Source organism: Mercenaria mercenaria, chromosome 5, assembly GCF_021730395.1.
Source record: "Mercenaria mercenaria strain notata chromosome 5, MADL_Memer_1, whole genome shotgun sequence".
NCBI classification, from domain to species: domain Eukaryota; kingdom Metazoa; phylum Mollusca; class Bivalvia; order Venerida; family Veneridae; genus Mercenaria; species Mercenaria mercenaria.
Window position 1 is genome coordinate 88,195,918 of NC_069365.1, and position 18,864 is coordinate 88,214,781.

Here is an 18,864-nt window from a genome sequence, read left to right on the forward strand (position 1 = left end):
ATCTTTTGTCGCGTTGGTTCAAAAGGCAGCGACGGCAGTTGATTTTCTTTTCTGTTTCGCATAAAAAATATTTAGGTTCATTTGAGCGTTTATCATCTTTTCTGTGAGCTATTTTCAATCCCGTTATGGCAGATGAAAAAAAAAGCTTATCATCAAACAAATATAATATTTGTTAAAAGCTTATAGATAAACATTTAAGTTAAATATGACGTAAATAATGAAAATATGTTAAATGAAGACATACATGGAAGGTATATATCATCAAAGAATATAAAAATAAAGGGGAAAACACAACAAAAATCTTCTTGTCATACAAAACGATTTGATGATTTGCAACTGGTAATGGACGCTCCTCACATTTGCGCAGGTATAGCGTTATCTTTATCAATGTAAACATGTTGAGTCATCGTCTCACTTCATTTGCTCATATTTTATCTTTACTGTAGCAGGAAGCAAATTCTTAATAGCCAAACTCGGTAAGTAATTTTACGTTACAAAATTAAACAAAAATACTTTTCGATATATGTGCATAGGTATTGATTCGGGGTTTTATTTTCTACAATGGTTACAGTAATTTAGAGACACTCAAGGTACATTTCGTATAAATGCACACTTTCGCTTTCAATACCTCAAAAGTTAAGTAACATATTATGATACGGTATACATTTCATATATTTTGTAAGAAGCTTCTTTCAGAAACTGAACACCCCATTTCATAGGGTTAGATATAAAGTAGAAATGAATGATTAATTTTGTTTTTTAATGTTTTTGTAAATACGTCCCGTTCATGTGAAATATTTATAAGGATTTTATGTTACAAAGTAAAGGGTGTCGCCTCACTGTGTTGTACGGTACGAAATAACAGATATGGTCAGCTTTTAACGAGAATTTGCAAGAATTATCTCCCTTAATTATTGACTGTGTTAAAGTAATTCCCTTCAAATTGAATTGCCTCCCTTACATTAGCTAAAGTCGTGTCATTCATGACCTAGCTAAGTCAATAATTCTTTGTCATGGATTTTGCATTGATCTAATATTTTGCTTTAGGTAATACACGGAAATTAAGCTCGCATGTTACTCCATAGAAAGCAAAAAAACATGTAGCCAATTTTTGATATAAATCATGTTGTTTTATAGATTCATATAGAAGTATTATTCATGTAAAGATATAAAACATTTCTGTAAAAACCATTATGTCAGCTTATGATATTGCGAAATTCGTGTTGTCATGTAACAGAAAATGAAAACAATTAAATAAATTTCTTTTCTTTTGAAACTTTGAATCCCGCCAAACATTGAAATCCGAAAATTATTACATGAACGAGCTTTCCCACAAACACATGTATACACAATAGTTTTCCTCGAGAAAAAGGAAACTTGTGTGACGATACATGTATTCCCATTTTGACTGATTATTCCTGTCCATATAACGGTACTTTTGGTTAACTTTCATGCCTAGAAGTTTACTCTTTAAAACATGATAAAATAAGGTAATAAACTAAGCAATACTGTATTTGACAGGCAATGGCAAAGAAAAACCCGAGCAATTTAACAAACTTAAAAAAACATACATGTTACTAAAACACGCACACACATGTTTTATTAACTGGTCTTGATCCAAGGTTTTCCATAGAAATCAAAGAAAGAAAGAATCTATTGAATTATGAATCAAGTTTCTGATTTTTTCTGATCAGCATTGGTGTATGTGTATCATAGAGATCCTAACTCATTTTTTTAAACAACTAGCTCTGATTCATCCTGTCTACTTATTTATAGTGTCGAAGTTACTTGATTATACATAAATCAAATATGCCATTCAGATATGTGTTTGTACATACTTTACAATTCAATCATGAAATCAAATTTATCGTGTAAACTAAAGTCTTTAGCTGTAAAGGTGGCTGCTTTTCATGCTTTCCACGAACAAAACCGTGACAAAAATTGTAGGTCGTACTAAAGAGATAATCCTACCGTGCAAACTCATGGAAAGCATGCCATTTTTTTTTTTCAAGCTTGGATTTCATTTCTAAAATAGACATGATATTGCGCGTCTGTTAATTCCGCTCTTTCATTGCACATCGTTGAAAACGTGCTGTGTCTTTTGTTTAAATAAATGTACACATTCTCTCCCCCTCTCACCAGCTTTCAATGGGCGCCTAACTTCATATTACACAACTCTCTGCGCGTTAATAACCAAAATTTCACTATTTCATTAGAAAATTATTCTTTGAAGTAGTTTTTCTCCTGTCGTCGAATGTTTCAGTATTCCAAAGATATTTAGCTTTCTGTCGGAAATTATGTAATTTATGTTGATTCGTATTGTTCTCATAAACAGTTTGGTGAAAAATCAAAGCTCTGTTCTATTCTGTTCTTTTCATTTTTTTTCTGGTTTATTTTACTAATGAGACAATTATGAACGTTATTATTTCAAAAGACTATATTGAATCGTACGTCAGTTGTTGGTATATGCAGTTCGTGAATAAACACATTTTAAGTTACATCAGAACTTTAAGACGTTACGCTCATTGTTGGCGCACATTAGCGTAACTGACGTTATCGTCGTTTTTAACCGCTTTGACGTTACAGGGATTACTTGGGGTGTTTGAGCTACAGTTTTCATAAATCATATCGTTCCGATATTAAAAAGAAATATTTGATATAGATGTCGAATGATGCTTATTCAATCAAATTATTTATCAGACAGTGAATTATATTGCAATGTTCGGATACAATTTTTATGCGTATACGTTATTTAGTTTTCAAACATAACGTCGACATTACATTAATTTCACGGTTGTTACATTTCGGCTGGATTTTGCAATTTTCATGTGATAAATTTAATTTATATTCAACGTTAGACTTATGCATATCAATTAGCAGACAATTGTATGTACTTTCAGACTGTAGACGCAAATTAGTAAATCTGCACATATTTCGGCACGTAACAATTTCGTAATTTTATTTTTCGCATTTTTTTGACACGTGTGACATCACGGCTAAATTAAAGTATACATATATTAAACGCCATTATCCAAGTTAAAACAGGACAACAACTTACTAATTCAAAAGTAGAATTTATGTACTTTTTGTCAAAATAAATATTATAGAAAGCATACGATAGTTAAAGAAACTACAGAAGTTTTAATAAATCCGGTCGAGGAAAGACATAAAATCTTACGTTTTCCGTTGGAACTGTCTTTTGCTTCCGATTTGTTACAGAAAGTATTGAAAAGTAAATCATTGAAATGACGTCAAATATAGTTGACGTCACGTCACGTCACCGAGTCTTCTTATTTGACGGAAAAAAATAATTTTATGAATTAACTAAGCCGTTATGTAATGCGCATTGGTAAATTTTGTTACATCTTACATGACGTTTTTGTGTTCTTTTCTATTATACTATGTCGAATTAAATTTTTTTCTAATTATTTAACGCAGATGCGATCACATTTAATAACAGGACGATTGTTTTGCCTTTCTTGTGATATAAGCATATAAACAATCGTATTTCTAAAACGAATTTCACGAAACATTGAAATGTAAGAAACTTACAAATTCCCGATGTTCGCCAACAACGTACGCAACGTCTAAGAAATCCACAAGATTTTTATTTCTTGATACACTTTGAAGTAAAATGGAAGCAAGAAGCCTTTACCCTATTACACTTAAAATTATATTATTGTATTGTTTATAAAGTCAAGAATACCTGCATATGTGATAATAAATTGTCATGCTTTGGAAAATAAAGTAAAAGAAATTGAAAAGTTTACTGTTTTTTACTATATGTTCAACATAAGTGACGGTGATACTTTTAAAACAAAATTGGAAGCAAGAAGATGTTCAGTTGGAATAAATATTTTCACATTAAATTGAAGAGAAGAAATTGAAGTTTACTGTCATATCTGGTAAAATATTCACAAACCAAAAGACATATTTAAAATTAATCATTAAAAATAAATTTTCTATATAATCTATTGCTCAAGGTAATATCAATAGGGAAACCAATATTGATTATCGGATAATTTTCAAGGGGGACAACCTACTATGATAAGCCAGTCAAATATAATAAAAGCTGGGGATGGTAAAAGATTATTCAAAACGAAAACAAAGAAATATTGAAAATTCAACTTATGATTTGAAACTACATATCCAAGAAATGTACAAAATCTATTCAAGTTTGTAACGGTGTATTTACAATTGTAAATATAGTCTAGTTATGTGAATATAGCTTCGTCATCGTTATTCCTATCCGAAAACTATTTCTGTTTCCTTTATCTTCGTCTTACGGTTGTTTGTTTAGGATACACACTTATCACTTTTGAGATTAAACTATGAATATGATATGTCGTATAAATTATGAATATGATATGTGTCGATCGAAACAAAATGACATGCAATTGAAATAAGATGTAGTGTGTTCGACATGATATGCCATGCGCTCGAAATGAATTACCGTGACCGCGAAAGAAAATGCATGCGCTCTAAACAAAATATCTTGCGATCGAAATATGATTTTGTGCGTTCGATAAAATATGTCGTGCTTTAGAATTGAATTTTCGCGTGATAGAAATGAGATTCCGAGTGCTCGACATAATATATTATGCGCTGGAAATAAAATACCGTGCGGTTGATATAAGTCATGTGCTTGAGATAAGATAGTAGAGCCGGTGGTCTAGTGGTAACATACTTGACTGTCAATTTAGAGGTCCGGGCTTCGAAGCCCGGTTCAGGAACTGGAAATTTCAGAGATGCTCTTGAGTGTCTCCCACCTAACTTAGAGGCGTGTACTGGTTCTTCCCAGGAAAGACGGCTTCGCGTGTATCTGTGCTATACACCGGGCTAATTAAAGAACCAGGCTGTCTTTTCGCAAAAACGTAGGCTAAGTTAGCCGGACAAGTCTGTGTCTAAAAAGGATTCCTCTCTATCTGTTCTGGGGGCTTTATCTAACTCTGTCCCTCTGGTCAGATCGCTCTGTTTCTGTACTAGTAGAGGATGAATTTCGCGCACTGTCTGGCTGCGTTTGCTATATATGCAAAGCGCCTTTGAACGTGTTTATCATGAAAAAGGCGCTATGTCGATCTGGTATAATAATAATAAATCTAGTATAATAATAAATCATCGTCCACGCAAAATAGTTTGTCAAGCGTTCGAGATAAGATTTCAAGATAACGTACGATCGAAAAAACGATGGCGTGCAATAGAAATGATATGTCGGGCGCTCAAGATATTTTATTCTTCGAACAAGGGTGTTATGATGATCCTAGAAAAAGCATGGTCGCCCTGACCGTGACTTATTTTCTCTGTATGTACAGTCAGAACAATATATCAAAAATGAGTTGCTTTTATTATCATTATTATTATTTTAATTGGGTGGGGGTGGGGGGGGGGTCAATTTTGCTTATTCTATTCACACTGTTTGATTTGTTGAGGAAACATAAGGCTGCTACATTCATATTGCAGGTAAAGCCTGGTGTAATTTTCTTTAAATTAGAGTTACAAAAATGGCATATTTTGCGGGCACCTTTGTGATATTTACAGGTGCCTGTAAAGACTTATACAGCGTGTTTAGCAGGGTAAAAATTGATAACCCAGAAAATCATCAAAAAGAAAACCTGAATACATTTCAAAACAGATGCATATGCGTTTGTCTCCTATATACATACCAAACTGTAAACCTTAAACTTTTTATAGTATCTTTTAAAGCTTAAGAAGCAGATCTCTCGTGTTAGAATTGCTTTAAAAGAATTAATCTCTGAGTGTTTTAAATATCATATTATAAATTACATGTGCTATTTTCACGCAAAAAATATACATTGTTAGTTTTAGATTTATTTGGTAATATGGGTGCTTTTCCATCATCCGAACATGACTACTATGAACTTCTGCACAATCAGCGTCCACAGCAACAGCCGCAACATCATTATCCACACCAGCAGGGGAAACAACAAGTACAACAACCACACCAAGTTTCTTCCCTATCTACTCCTAAATTGTTAGACTATTTGAATAAAGAACTTATGTCAATCGTTGATATTATTCGAAACATGAAGAAAGAGAAAATGTTTGATGATGGTGGAAGGAGTTACATCTGTGAAGTAATGGCTGAGAAGGAAAGTTTGTTACGAAAATTCAATATCGACATGGTAACGTACATAATATCTTAAACAGGTACAAATATCTGAAACAGGTTAAACATTTATCGAAATTGTTAACATTTCGATGATAGTAAACTCGTCGTACAACATATCAGGAAGCTAATAACAGAATTTTGAAAGCTAAATCAAATAATCTGTTCTGGTACTCCAGCAAATGTCATAGTGCAACAGTTTAAAATAAAGTTTAAAATATGCTGAAAGTCTTAGAAAAACGCATTTGCACAAATTTCAAGTAAGATACTGGAATTTTAGATCGACAGGTCTCCAGGCTAGTAATACACCAAATGATAATACTTGATTTAAATTAATATATCGTTTGTATCGACAAACTTAATTTATTTTCTTGTGTATTTGCAAACAACAACGACATGTTGTCACATCGAGTAGACAAACTTTGCACTTAAGGAAAATTTATATATAAAATATTTTGCAATTGTCTCGAGCATATTGCTAACTTTAGCTAAATCAACAGGACCCTGCGAAAAGATCAGTCATCGATAAAGAGGTACAACGACTTAGACAAAAAGTAATGGATTTGCAAGAAGAAAACAGTCGTTTGGAAGTAGAAAAGAAATACATTGACGGACTTCTTACCTCCTCCATGAGACAACAGAATACAAAGTTAGTAAAATAAAAACCTTAGAGTTTACTCTGTGTTATTAACAATATATATATATATATATATATATATATATATATATATATATATATATATATATATATATATATATATATATATATATATATATAAATGTACTTATACAGATTTTCAAAATACAGATTTCCTTTTCTAGAGGAGGTGTATGTAGTGACAAAGCATTTATGGAGTGAGTGTAGAGACGAATATTCACGTAAGATCAAATCAAATATTTTTCCCAGACAATAAGAGGGTTCGGCGCTTATTGTGACCACGGAAACTCACTCTGAACTGGTCTGGTTATGTAAATATCTAATCTGTATATAACAGTTGAAATAATTTTAATTATAGATCAAGCAATCATGACAGGCCAGCGAGTAGTGGGTTTAATGAAACTATAACAAGACGCAAAGAAAACAAAGGCACACTGGTAAATACTGTAAAGACTATTAAATAGTTGTACAATTTTTAACACACTAGGGTAACTAAATGATATACATTTGTATTTCTGATAAGGGACCATTGAAAATCTTAAATTGGGATAAGGTAATTATATTGTTCACGTGGTCAATTGTCAGTGATATGTATAATGGAATCTTCTTTTAGAATTTATTAAAGAAAGCGATGTTGAACATGATTTGATCTACCAATGTAGCACAACCTTCTTCGATGCTTGTGAATGCATATGCTCGATATTAAGCTTTTAATTATATATTTTTTGCTGTCTACAACAGTCAATTCAGTTTTCTTTTAAACATTAATTCTTAACAACATCAGTAATTGTCTACTTTCTATAACAGTGTGGCAAAGCTTAAATTTGTAAGATTTTTAGTCCAGATGGCTTTAATAATGTTTTGCTCTTATAGGCTCTTACCATTACCAGCGACATGGCTAAGCCTCGTTTCAATTGTGAAAAATGAGGGCTGTCATTCTGAATTCTGGTTGGGCCGATAGTTTGAAAGGTGACACGGTCAATCGTCTATGCAAAGGTCACTGAATTGAAGCCCGATCCATAGAGAAAGTTGAAATATCTGAGATGTTCTTGAGTATCTTCTGCCAGTACTGAATCTTTCCATGAAAGAGGACACTGCTCGTACATGTGTTCTAAACAGTGCACCACAAATAATTATGCTGTCTATTGACTAACAGTTAAGCTTAGTAACTATATAAACATGTCTGTTTTAACAATGTACAACATTTTCCATTCTGTTCTGGGGTCTGAAGTATTGCTATGTCTTTCCGGTTAGATCGCTTTGTATCTGCACTTGTAACTGCTGAATTTCGCGCCGCTCATTAGAGGTTGCGTTTGTATGTATATATACATGGATGGAAAGCACCTTTGAATGTGTTCATCATGATCATGAAAAGGATTCTACAGAAATATTGAATGTAATGATATACACTGTACAGTTCAAGCCTGTGTTACTTAGTTGCTAGTAATATTTCTCGTGTAAGTTAAGGAAAATCTTTGAAAAGGAAAATGTAGGCATTTATAAACAACTTATTTTATTTTTTAATTTTTTTTTGGGTGAACACAGCAAAGTTGCAGTGACATTTATCAGCAAGATAACATAAGAGAGTTGCAACAAAAGCTGAGTGTCTCTGCAAGAGATCTGGAAGAAGAAAGAGCAGCCAGAGCAAAGGCCGTATTGTATATTGATCATCTAAAGCAGCAACTGGGAGAAGTAAAGACGGAGAAAAATGCTTTACAGATGAGGTAAAGGTTTTGATATCAAGTTTCACCACTTATTTTATTATTTGAATTGAATATATATCCTTAACATACATCTGTACATAAGAACAAAACCGCAAAAGTGTTGGACACTATTTAGCCAAAATTTAATTATCCAAGACTAAAATCAATCATTAAAAACAACAAGGAGATCAACGCACCCACTTATCATATACACCTCGTTTTAAAGGATGTATGGGGACGGATAGGTTTTAGGTAGACACATTCCTTGAACATGTAATTATTTTCCTGTTGAATATTTGGCCTGGCTTAAAGACATCAAATTTAAAACGACAATTTAACTTATTACTTTAAACACATATTTATTTAAAACCCAAAACTTTACAACATTAATTCAGTCTCTGTATTTGAATAGCAGAATAGAAAAAAGTGGGAAATCTAAGGTCACCAAACACGATATAAATAAAACAACAGTTGACTACAAAGTGCAAATACATATTCTTTTCAAGAAAATGAAAGCAGAAAATATATAAAATCAAATATATCACAATATGGCGAAATACCTGTTATTACCAGGGTTAAGTTCAAATGTCGTTAAGTACAGAGTAGGTTATACAGCGTTACTAAACATATTTGTAATAAACACTATACTATATAAGAGACTGAGGAACGGGCAATCATGGATATTAAACACTAGCAGTATTGTTATATTTCATTGCTCATCAATTGCTACGGAATGACACAAAATCTTTCTTTATCCATTTATTTCTTATATCCACAAGGCTCAGTAAAATGGCAGGAGATAGACTTATTCGAGATAATCCAGCAATAGCAGATCTCAGTGATCCCAATAGACCAACAAAGATCGGGGAGATGTATAGCGAAATATACGACAACGAATGGACAGATGCCTTTGAAGCGTTAAGAGACTCAGGATATCAAGAAGAAGATGTGATTGAGACTCTTCGTTTGACATTAATGGTGTGTCTCACAGTTAACACAAACAGATGTGCTTTATAAATTTAAGACCAAAATATTTCATGCCATACCATAGCGTGTTTGGATACGATTTTATCTTAAAAATATCAAATGTTCACCACTAGATATATTATCAATAGATACTGACTTTATGGTAGGTCTGTACGTTTGTTAAATCGGACGAAATGGCATAACGTTATTCATCTGGATAATATAGAAAATGCCTAGACTCGGCATATGGAAACGAAATTCATTTTATAAATTAACGGCAACCTGAGAGTAAATTTATTAAAACGGCAATGTTACTATCTTTCTATGGACAAAACATGATCACGTTGAATTTCAAATAATGTCTCAAAATCGACTTTAAATGCGTTGATTTCTTTAAACACGGGCAAATAAGCACAAGGACATATACAATTTAATTCACCATATTATAGAACATATCTTAGTTAATAATTCATTAAAATATACATTGTAGAAATCATTCTACCACTGTAATTTTCCATAGACTCTCATTATGAAAATATGTGCAAGGTCCAAGTTTTTTCAATTAAATGTAGCAAAATATCAAGCACGCGATCCTAAAGTTTTAATTTGCCTAACTTTCTTACTATAGTCTGAAGTTTTGAAAATCAAGGTTTAATCTAATTCTACATAGTAGACTAATATTTGATCCCAATATGCAGAACTACCATGAATATAGTGGATGCTCATCAAATGTAGTTAGCTTGGCTAAATATACTAAATATAGAAACCTCGTTGTGTATGAGGAGCGACATTCACAATTAGATGCCAGTTAGTAACAGTCATTTGCTAAATAAACTGCCGATTTTTAAAATGTTGTACAAAGTCATACTGTGGCCAAGTAAACATTTATTAAACGTGTACAATTTTAAACCTAAAGCTACAGTCACACATACGGATATGTCCGTGCGTTGAGGTACGGTGCTGATGGGATTGGTCTGTGGTGGGGACGGACACGGATAAGTACGGAGCAGTAGGTCTTAGTACGGGAAGTATGGTGAGAAACGGATATCAAAAAATACAGGACGCGAATAGGTACTATGTTGAACTACGTTTTACTGCGCCTCGCCCATCACGTGGACGGGTCTGCGGTGAACTACGTTGAACTACGCTTAAGTACGGGTAGCCTCGGATTACTACATTCAGCTAATGATCAATACGACAATGTACGTACCAGTACGGATAACTACGTTTTAGTACGTTCAACTACGGAGGAACAAGTTTCGACCAAGTTCGACTAAGGTCACGCTCAAATGGCTACGGATATCTCAAACGTTTGTGCATGTTCAAAAGTTGGAGAAAGTTGCAAGTTTGGGATAAGTTTTGAATACGTTTTGACTAAGTGTTGGTATGGATTGATACGGATTACAACTTTAATACCACAGTCACACATACGGCGCAGATATCTACGTTTAGCTACGGATAGAAACGTAGTAATACGTATCGATCCGTACCTGCGCCGTACGGACTGGTACGGATTGATACGGGTTACTACTTTAAGGTACGGCTCAGGTACGGATCGATACGGATTACTACGTTTCTATCCGTGGCTAGACGTAGCTATCCGCGCCGTATGTGTGACTGGGGTATAAGGTACGGCTTAGGCACGGATCGATACGGATTACTACGTTTCTATCCGTGGCTGGACGTAGCTATCCGCGACGTATGTGTGACTGGGGTATAACACGCAATAACGTTTATACACACAGACATGTTTCTCCCTGTTTAAATCATGTTTACATCCCACACTCCCCTAATTTTTGGTAGGCACTTCGAGTTGCCCTTGTCCGTCCGTCTGTCTGAATTTGTTTCGTGTATATTTCAAAACGTATTTTACTCAGAGTCATCAGACCTCAGAGGATTATTATTCAGCATGTAAAGTTGTGTACCTGGAGTTTTAATTTGAATATTACACAGCCAGCCAGGCTAGCGTTATGGCCCTTGACTTAGTCGGAAGTATGCATAAAAAGGCCTAAAAGTTTGCATCGTATGTATCTGAAAAGTATATGACCTAGGATTATTAAATATAGGAATATCATTCAGCATGCGAAGCTGTGCACCTTGGGTTGTGTTTGGGATTCTGTCGGACAGACCAGCGTTATGGTCCTTGATTGAGTCACAAATATGCATAAAGGGCATGCTACTTTATGTCGCATGTATTTCAAAAAGTATTTGAGTTAGAGTCATAAAACGTTAGAAGACTGTATATAGCATTTGAAGTCCTGTTCAATATTTCAAATAGCCAGACTAGAGTTATGGTTCTCGACTACTTGAAAAATAACATAAATTGCTTAAAAGTTTATGTTGCAAAAAACTTAAAAATATCCCGGCTAGAGTGATAAAACCATGTATAGGGAGAAGAAATAGGGGCACCTGTGTAACACACATCTAATTTCAGTTACGAAATATGGACATAATACATTTTTATTACTAAAGACACAGAACGTCTGTTTAAAATGTAGGTCTATGAAAGAGAAACTCATATTTCCGAACCAAAATCAATCCATTTATTCCTTTACTAAATCAGATTTTACCTTTAGATATTAGACTAGTCCTTGCATGTTTTGTAAAACAATTCATGTCCATTATTTAGATTGTTATTTGTATCCGTTTATTTCAGAATGTTTTCCAGTTTTGTAGCAGAAAGGCGGAATCACTTCTAAAGAAAACAGAGGAAGCCGTTAATATTTTATTTGAAGAATACAAAGCAAATGAGCTAAAGGTAACGTTTTTTATAGTACAAGTTATTAATGTCAGACAATTACAGACAACATACAAAAACATTTATCTGAAACTTATACGAAGAAATAGATATAAGATTTACTGCGATCATTTTTATTATTTTTGTATCTTTATGTATCATATATATTCAGGTGCTTCATTGTGAATTTAGAATGGTATATTTATCAACCTTACTGGAACTTAGCTAATTTTTTTTTGTAATTACAGAAAGACATGAGACATTTAACAATGCCAAGGAACCTTGTAAGTAAATCATTTCTTATTTATTACTGAAAGTTACAAAGTTCAGCTGACATGTCTGAAAATCTTTAAACACTATCTTGAGCTAAAGCAGTACACCTTTTAATGAGTCTTCAAACGATTTCGTAAAATTATCTAATATTAATTGATCTAATATCTATTTAATGAAGCAATATGCTTTTATTTTGTTTTCAAAATATTTTAAGGACAGTAATTGTTTGTAAAACAAGAATAGTTGTTTTGTTGTCTAGGTTAAGCACTTATAGCGTGTAATGCAAGGATACTGCGGTCGTCCCAAAGTCACCTTGCAGCATATATGGTATAAGGTGTTCTTTTCTCTATTTTATCATGTTTGAGATCTTTTTCAGTCCGAGCAATGGGGTAAATTAGTCCGTCGGGCTTCTTTTACTGATGATCTTGGAACTATAGCTTTACAGGACAAATGGAAGCCAAAGACCGAAGGATATCAAGGACAAATATATAACAAAACTACAGTAAAGGTACCCATATTTTTATGAAACAAAAAGGAAGTATATTGCAAAGGATGGGAGACGAGGCAACTATTATATATATATAAATAATATCTTTTTCCTGTACTGTCCAAATGTCCAAACATTTCTTGGAAAATATAAAAACATATTATATCTCTTACGTATGTTTACAGATTCGAGTATAAGAGTGAACCTTATCTTATAATTACACAATTGAACATTTCAAAACTATCGAAACTCAATATACAAAATTATATTAAAACCGTGGATAAACAAGCTAATTGTTTATCATATGTGTTACACGTCTTGGCGAAAGGTAATTTGATTTACTCAGAAATGAACACATATTCACTATCTCATATAAATGATATTAAAGATAATACAAAGGCATGCAATATGTACATGTATTCACTATTCATAGACTGACATATCTGAAGTTAAAGTCGTTGACCAGCTGAAGAAATTCAGGAAAGAAGTTGCTGAATCTATGGTTCCAGTTGTAGAAAAGGTTTGTTAAATTATAACACCAAACATCTAACAACAGTCTCATGCAATTTTCAATTAAACTTCTATTCTTATTATGCTTCCGGTGATTGTGATCTTGACTTTATCTATCTTTCATAAGAGCGGTGCAAACTGCTCTAGTTTTAGTTTTTCAAATTCTTATCGAATAATTTCTTTTCAGTCCTCGTAACATGGGTAATATATAAATAAGAAGTTATTGCAAAATTAATGACACTGTAATCTAGTCTGTAGCTAGAATATTTATTATTATTATTATTATACCAGATTTGTATAGAAGTAACAAAACACATTTTTTTAATAAACGAACAACATCTTTACCAACAATCTACCTAACCATTACAAGATCTGCCGTACTATCCCGTACGGTACGATGTATACTTAAAATATTCTCAAAAAGTTGCCCCCACTCCCACCACCCTCCTCTACGTTTTTCTTAGTTACGTGATATATCAACACTATGGCAATTTTGCAAATGCATCGAAACGGAAATATGTGACAGTTCTTTGAAAATAGTGATAGTTAAGAAATGTGCTGAACAGTCCGAAAGTGTGGCCCCCTTATGCAGCCCTTTTCCGGAACTCAGCGTTTATATAAGTAAACTGACATTTGTTGTTGTTGAATAGAGTAATATACATGTTTTATATGCTGTTCAATTTTCGTGTAAAAACCACCTTTTCTTTGAATGATTTGGTGTCGTTTGAACTTTTTTTCTTAAAATGTAAGGCTAAGTCTTAAATACAAATTGAGATGTGTCGAGGATGCCACAAATCACTTTAAATATTACATTGTAACACAATAAAATTTAGTATTTGAAAGAGACGTGCAGTTTGTTCGTAAGGATGTTTAGAGAACGGGAAAATGCATAGCGCAGAGAGGTGAAGCTGTAAGTTGATAGAGGATAGTTGTACTTCAGATTTGCGATATTATTTGTAGACAAAATGCTAGTTTTATAAATGGTTTCATTTTGTTTCCACCTTGCAACAAGTTTAGTCTGCTGTTAGATGAGTTAACAAATCACAACTATATACTTTAAGGCATACATGTCAGCAAGCTGGAACGACAAACATGTTCATGCCCTAAAACCGTTCATCCGGAAATGCATACTTCTTGGATGGATGATGGTGGTGCAATCACCACCGATGACCTTAGCAGAGTGCAGAACAGGTGAACAATTAAAAAAGGAAGCGTACAAGGAGTACACAAAAAGTGGAAGTGTAATTGACTATGTGGTTTGGCCAGCCCTCCTGCTGCATCAAGGAGGCCCAGTCGTCGGAAAAGGCGTTGCACAAGCAAAAAAAACTTAATTAGCTTTAGAGAAGCTGAAAGAACATTTATACGTTGACTACGAAAAAAATGAACTTATGCTATAATTGTTTCTTTAATGCATGTGTGTTTATTTGACGAGTAACTAAATGTCGTATTAAGGAGGGTATTACTAATTATTTCTGAGTGTCGGTAGATCGGATATCTTAATGTGTAAAGGCATTAACCAGCGTATTAGGAACATTAAAATGTGAACAATCTGATTTTGGTATGTTACATTTATTCATTTTGCTTTGGTACATCCGCATTTTGCAAACAAATGCAAGAAATGTAATCACAATATTCTGCGTATTTTATTTGTTGTGGCTCGCTTCAAAAATTTATCATTCTGTTATTATCAGTTTCTAGGAGCTAACATCAATGTTATGTTAAATTGTTCAGTGAGTTTCATTTGACATCACGAACATGAGATAAAGAGTAAGTTTCGGCACTCACCATTTTCCGGTTAAAACTCCCCATGGTTCTTTGTGTTATTGTCAAACTTTTTATGTGATGTAAATGTCAGTCATTTACACATTCATACATACACTGTATGGTTTCACTCAAGGTTATTTTATTATTGAATATTTGTGGTAGTTTTTAATCTTGTTAGAAAAATGCTAGTAGGCATGAGGGTGTTTAATACATTTCGACAGATGAAGAACACATCACTTACAAAGTCAAGTCAAGTCAAGTCAAGACCAATGAACCTGTTCTAAATGATTTAATTCAAGGTAAGTTATAACACACCAGATACATAGCTTCATGTGGTTTTGTCTTACTGTATGTCATATATTCGCTACGTCTAGGCGGAAGATCGGGAGAACGAAAGGACTGACAGATGGAGAAAGAAAAATCTATATACTCCGACGATTTTGGGTACTCAAAGCTTGAATTGTATTTTTAGGCATCGGCATAATTATAGTAGAGAAATTTTATATAGTTATCTATAGATAAATATATCAGTAGATCATTTGGAAGAATAGAATGCAACAAAAAGTAATAGACTTGGTATAAATGAATTAGACGTAGTACTAGATCAATAAATGACACAAAAATTAATCCTATCCTGCTTTTATCTGTACACCTGCGTGACACAAGTTAATAGGCATAATGAAGTAAATGTATTGTTAAAAACTTAGTGATAATTCATTTCATTGTAATGTCAATTTTCATGATAAATGCTGAAGAGCTTTTCTTGTTTTTATATATAATGTGTGATGTGGTACAAATAACTTTATAACTAAATTTATTTTATTTGACTTAAAACATTTTCTGATGTCACACAATAATCATGTATTTGACATCTTTTTTACATTGAGATAAGTTCTTCTCTCAATAATCCAGGTATAATTGGGGATTAAATATTTATCAATAACTTAATAGGTAAGACTGTCTGCAAGAGCAGCTACATGGAAATAAAATAAGAAGTTTAAGAAAATCTTAAATAAAATGCTTCAAAATGACCAAATCAAGACTTAAATATTGTACGAGCCCCTCGTATTCAGTCTTAAATGTTACATATCAGCAACCAGTATTATTTTTTTTTAAAATTGATTTTCATAATCTAAAATTTTAGGTACTATCTCTAAATGAATCCCATCATCACAGATTCAGAAAAGTGAAAAACTATATTATAAATGAACATTGATCAATGATCCCAAAGGACTAGACATTATAAAAACACTGTGCCTCAATCTGAATCGGACGTTTTTTTTTACCGCAAAACTTTTCTATAGAACTGTGACAATTACTAAATTGATTACCTACCGATTTATTTTTTGGCCAGTTTTAATATTTGTATTGTGCCGTATGAATTTATAAAATGAAGAGATAACGTTTCTTCTTGCTAAATGAAATTCAATACCTATACCTGTACCAATACTGAATCTGAAGATTTTTCGGGTAATAATGATTTTAATAATTTTGACAATGCAGATATTGTTTTAGATAGAGCTATTACTGTTGAAGAAATTTTAGAAGCAGTTAAAACTTTAAAACCCAATAAAGCACCGGGGAATGATTGTTTATTGAATGAATATTTTATTGAATGTATCGATATTTTATCTTCGCACATTTGTGATATATTTAATTGTGTACTGAATAGTGGTTATTTTCCAGAGAAATGGACTGAAGGTGTTTTAGTTCCTTTGCATAAAAAGGGAGATAAAAATGATGTAAACAATTATAGAGGTATAACATTAGTTAGTTGTTTGTCAAAATTATTTACGTCTATTTTAAATAAAAGAATTGTCAATTATTGTGAAGAAAATTCTGTCTTATCAGATGCCCAGTATGGTTTTAGAAAGGGAAAGTCTACGATAGATGCATTATTTGTGTTAATGACTATGGTGCAGAATTACATTAATAATAATAAACGTTTGTATTGTGTTTTTGTCGATTTTAAAAAGGCATTTGATTGTATATATAGAAATGCACTGTGGCTAAAGTTATTTAAGTTTGGTATTAGAGGCAAATTATTACGTATTGTTAAAGATATGTACAACAAAGTTAAATCATGCGTAAAGCTATGTAATAGCTATTCTGATTTCTTTGAATATGCCGTTGGCCTACGTCAAGGGGAGGTAATTTCTCCTATCTTATTTTCTCTTTTCATAGATGATTTTGAGCTGTTCTTGCAACAAGACATTAATTGTGGTCTGACTATAAATGACATAGTACTTATACTTCTGTTATTTGCCGATGATATGGTAATTTTGGGGAAATCGCCTGCAGAAATTAATAAAAGCTTAACACTTTTAGAACAATATTGTAAGAAGTGGAGTTTAGATGTAAATATAGATAAAACCAAAGTTGTTGTTTTTAGAAAAAGAGGCGGTTTGAAGCAAAATGAACAATTTGTATATGATGGTAAATATCTTGAAGTTGTAAATGATTTTAATTACCTTGGAACTGTTTTTAATTATACTGGAAGTTTTACCTTAAATCAAGAACAACTTATTGGAAAGGCGACAAAAGCTCTCAATGTGTTATTACTTAATTGCAATAGATATCAACTTAAGCCAAAAATCTTATGTCAGCTTTTTGATTCATTTGTTGGATCAATATTAAGCTATGCTGCTGAAATATGGGGTAATAGTAAGTCAAAAGAAATAGAAAGAGTCCATCTCAAATTTTGTAAAAAGATACTTAATGTTAAACAAAATACATGTAATACTGCTGTATACGGGGAACTTGCACGTTACCCTTTGTATATATCAAGATATGTAAAAATCGTTAAATACTGGTTTAAATTGTTAGCGACTGATAATGTTATTTTAAAAGAAGTTTATAACATTGCATTTGCTGATTGTAGTCTTGGAAAGAAAAATTGGCTGTCAAATATTAAAAGTTTACTTTGTAACTACGGTTTTAATTATGTGTGGGAATATCCCGAATCTGTAAACGATAAAGTTTTTGTACCTTTATTTAAGAAAAGAGTTATAGACTGTTTTATACAAAACTGGCATAATGATAAAGAGAACAGTGCTGTATTGAATTTATACAACCATGTAAAAGATTCATTTATATACGATAGTTACCTTGATATACTGCCAAGTAATCTAAGAATATATCTTACTAAAATTAGAGTATCATCTCATTCGCTACATGTTCAAACTGGCAGATATGGTGTAAATAGAACTGTTAGAGGTGAACGATACTGTACATACTGTAATCTCCATGACGTTGAGGACGAGTATCATTTTATTTTAATATGTCCATGTTACACTGATATAAGAAAAAAATATATAAAACGATGTTATTACATAAGACCCAGTATGTATAAGTTTATTGAGATGTTAAAGACAGAAAATAGAAATATGTTAATTAATCTATGTCTATATCTTAGAACTGCATTGTCACATAGATTATCTTTATCAACAATTATTACAGAATAATTCATCCTCTGTATCTGTTAAATGTGAACATCCTGTATAACTTCGATCATTGTGATTTTATTTATTCATGTTTTATTATGTTCAATGTATATTTGACGATGTACACATGTACAAGTCTGAATAAATTATCTGTTCTGTTCTGTTCCTATATACTTGACACTCAACGTAAGATTTG

The 18,864-nt window shown here is 32.5% G+C and overlaps 1 protein-coding gene across 1 annotated transcript; it reads left to right on the forward strand.

The window, feature by feature from the left end:
- Window positions 1-5,800: 5,800 nt before the first annotated feature.
- LOC128557204 (uncharacterized) lies at window positions 5,801-18,829 on the forward strand. The gene is made up of 10 exons (XM_053544244.1): window positions 5,801-6,143; window positions 6,628-6,776; window positions 7,144-7,222; window positions 8,331-8,509; window positions 9,268-9,466; window positions 12,111-12,212; window positions 12,440-12,475; window positions 12,841-12,972; window positions 13,385-13,471; window positions 14,523-18,829. Exons 1-10 carry the CDS (start codon window positions 5,841-5,843, stop codon window positions 14,790-14,792), a joined length of 1,536 nt encoding a protein of 511 aa, XP_053400219.1. The 5' UTR covers window positions 5,801-5,840; the 3' UTR covers window positions 14,793-18,829.
- Window positions 18,830-18,864: the final 35 nt, after the last annotated feature.

What these genes read in the sequence shown, in the direction of transcription:
- LOC128557204 (XM_053544244.1), top strand. Translation starts at nt 5,841, where the DNA reads ATGGGTGCTTTTCCATCATCCGAACATGACTACTATGAACTTCTGCAC. An exon ending in GAAAATTCAATATCGACATG is followed by an intron (nt 6,144 to 6,627) that starts GTAACGTACATA and finishes CTAAATCAACAG; the next exon opens with GACCCTGCGAAAAGATCAGT. An exon ending in ATAACAAAACTACAGTAAAG is followed by an intron (nt 12,973 to 13,384) that starts GTACCCATATTT and finishes CACTATTCATAG; the next exon opens with ACTGACATATCTGAAGTTAA.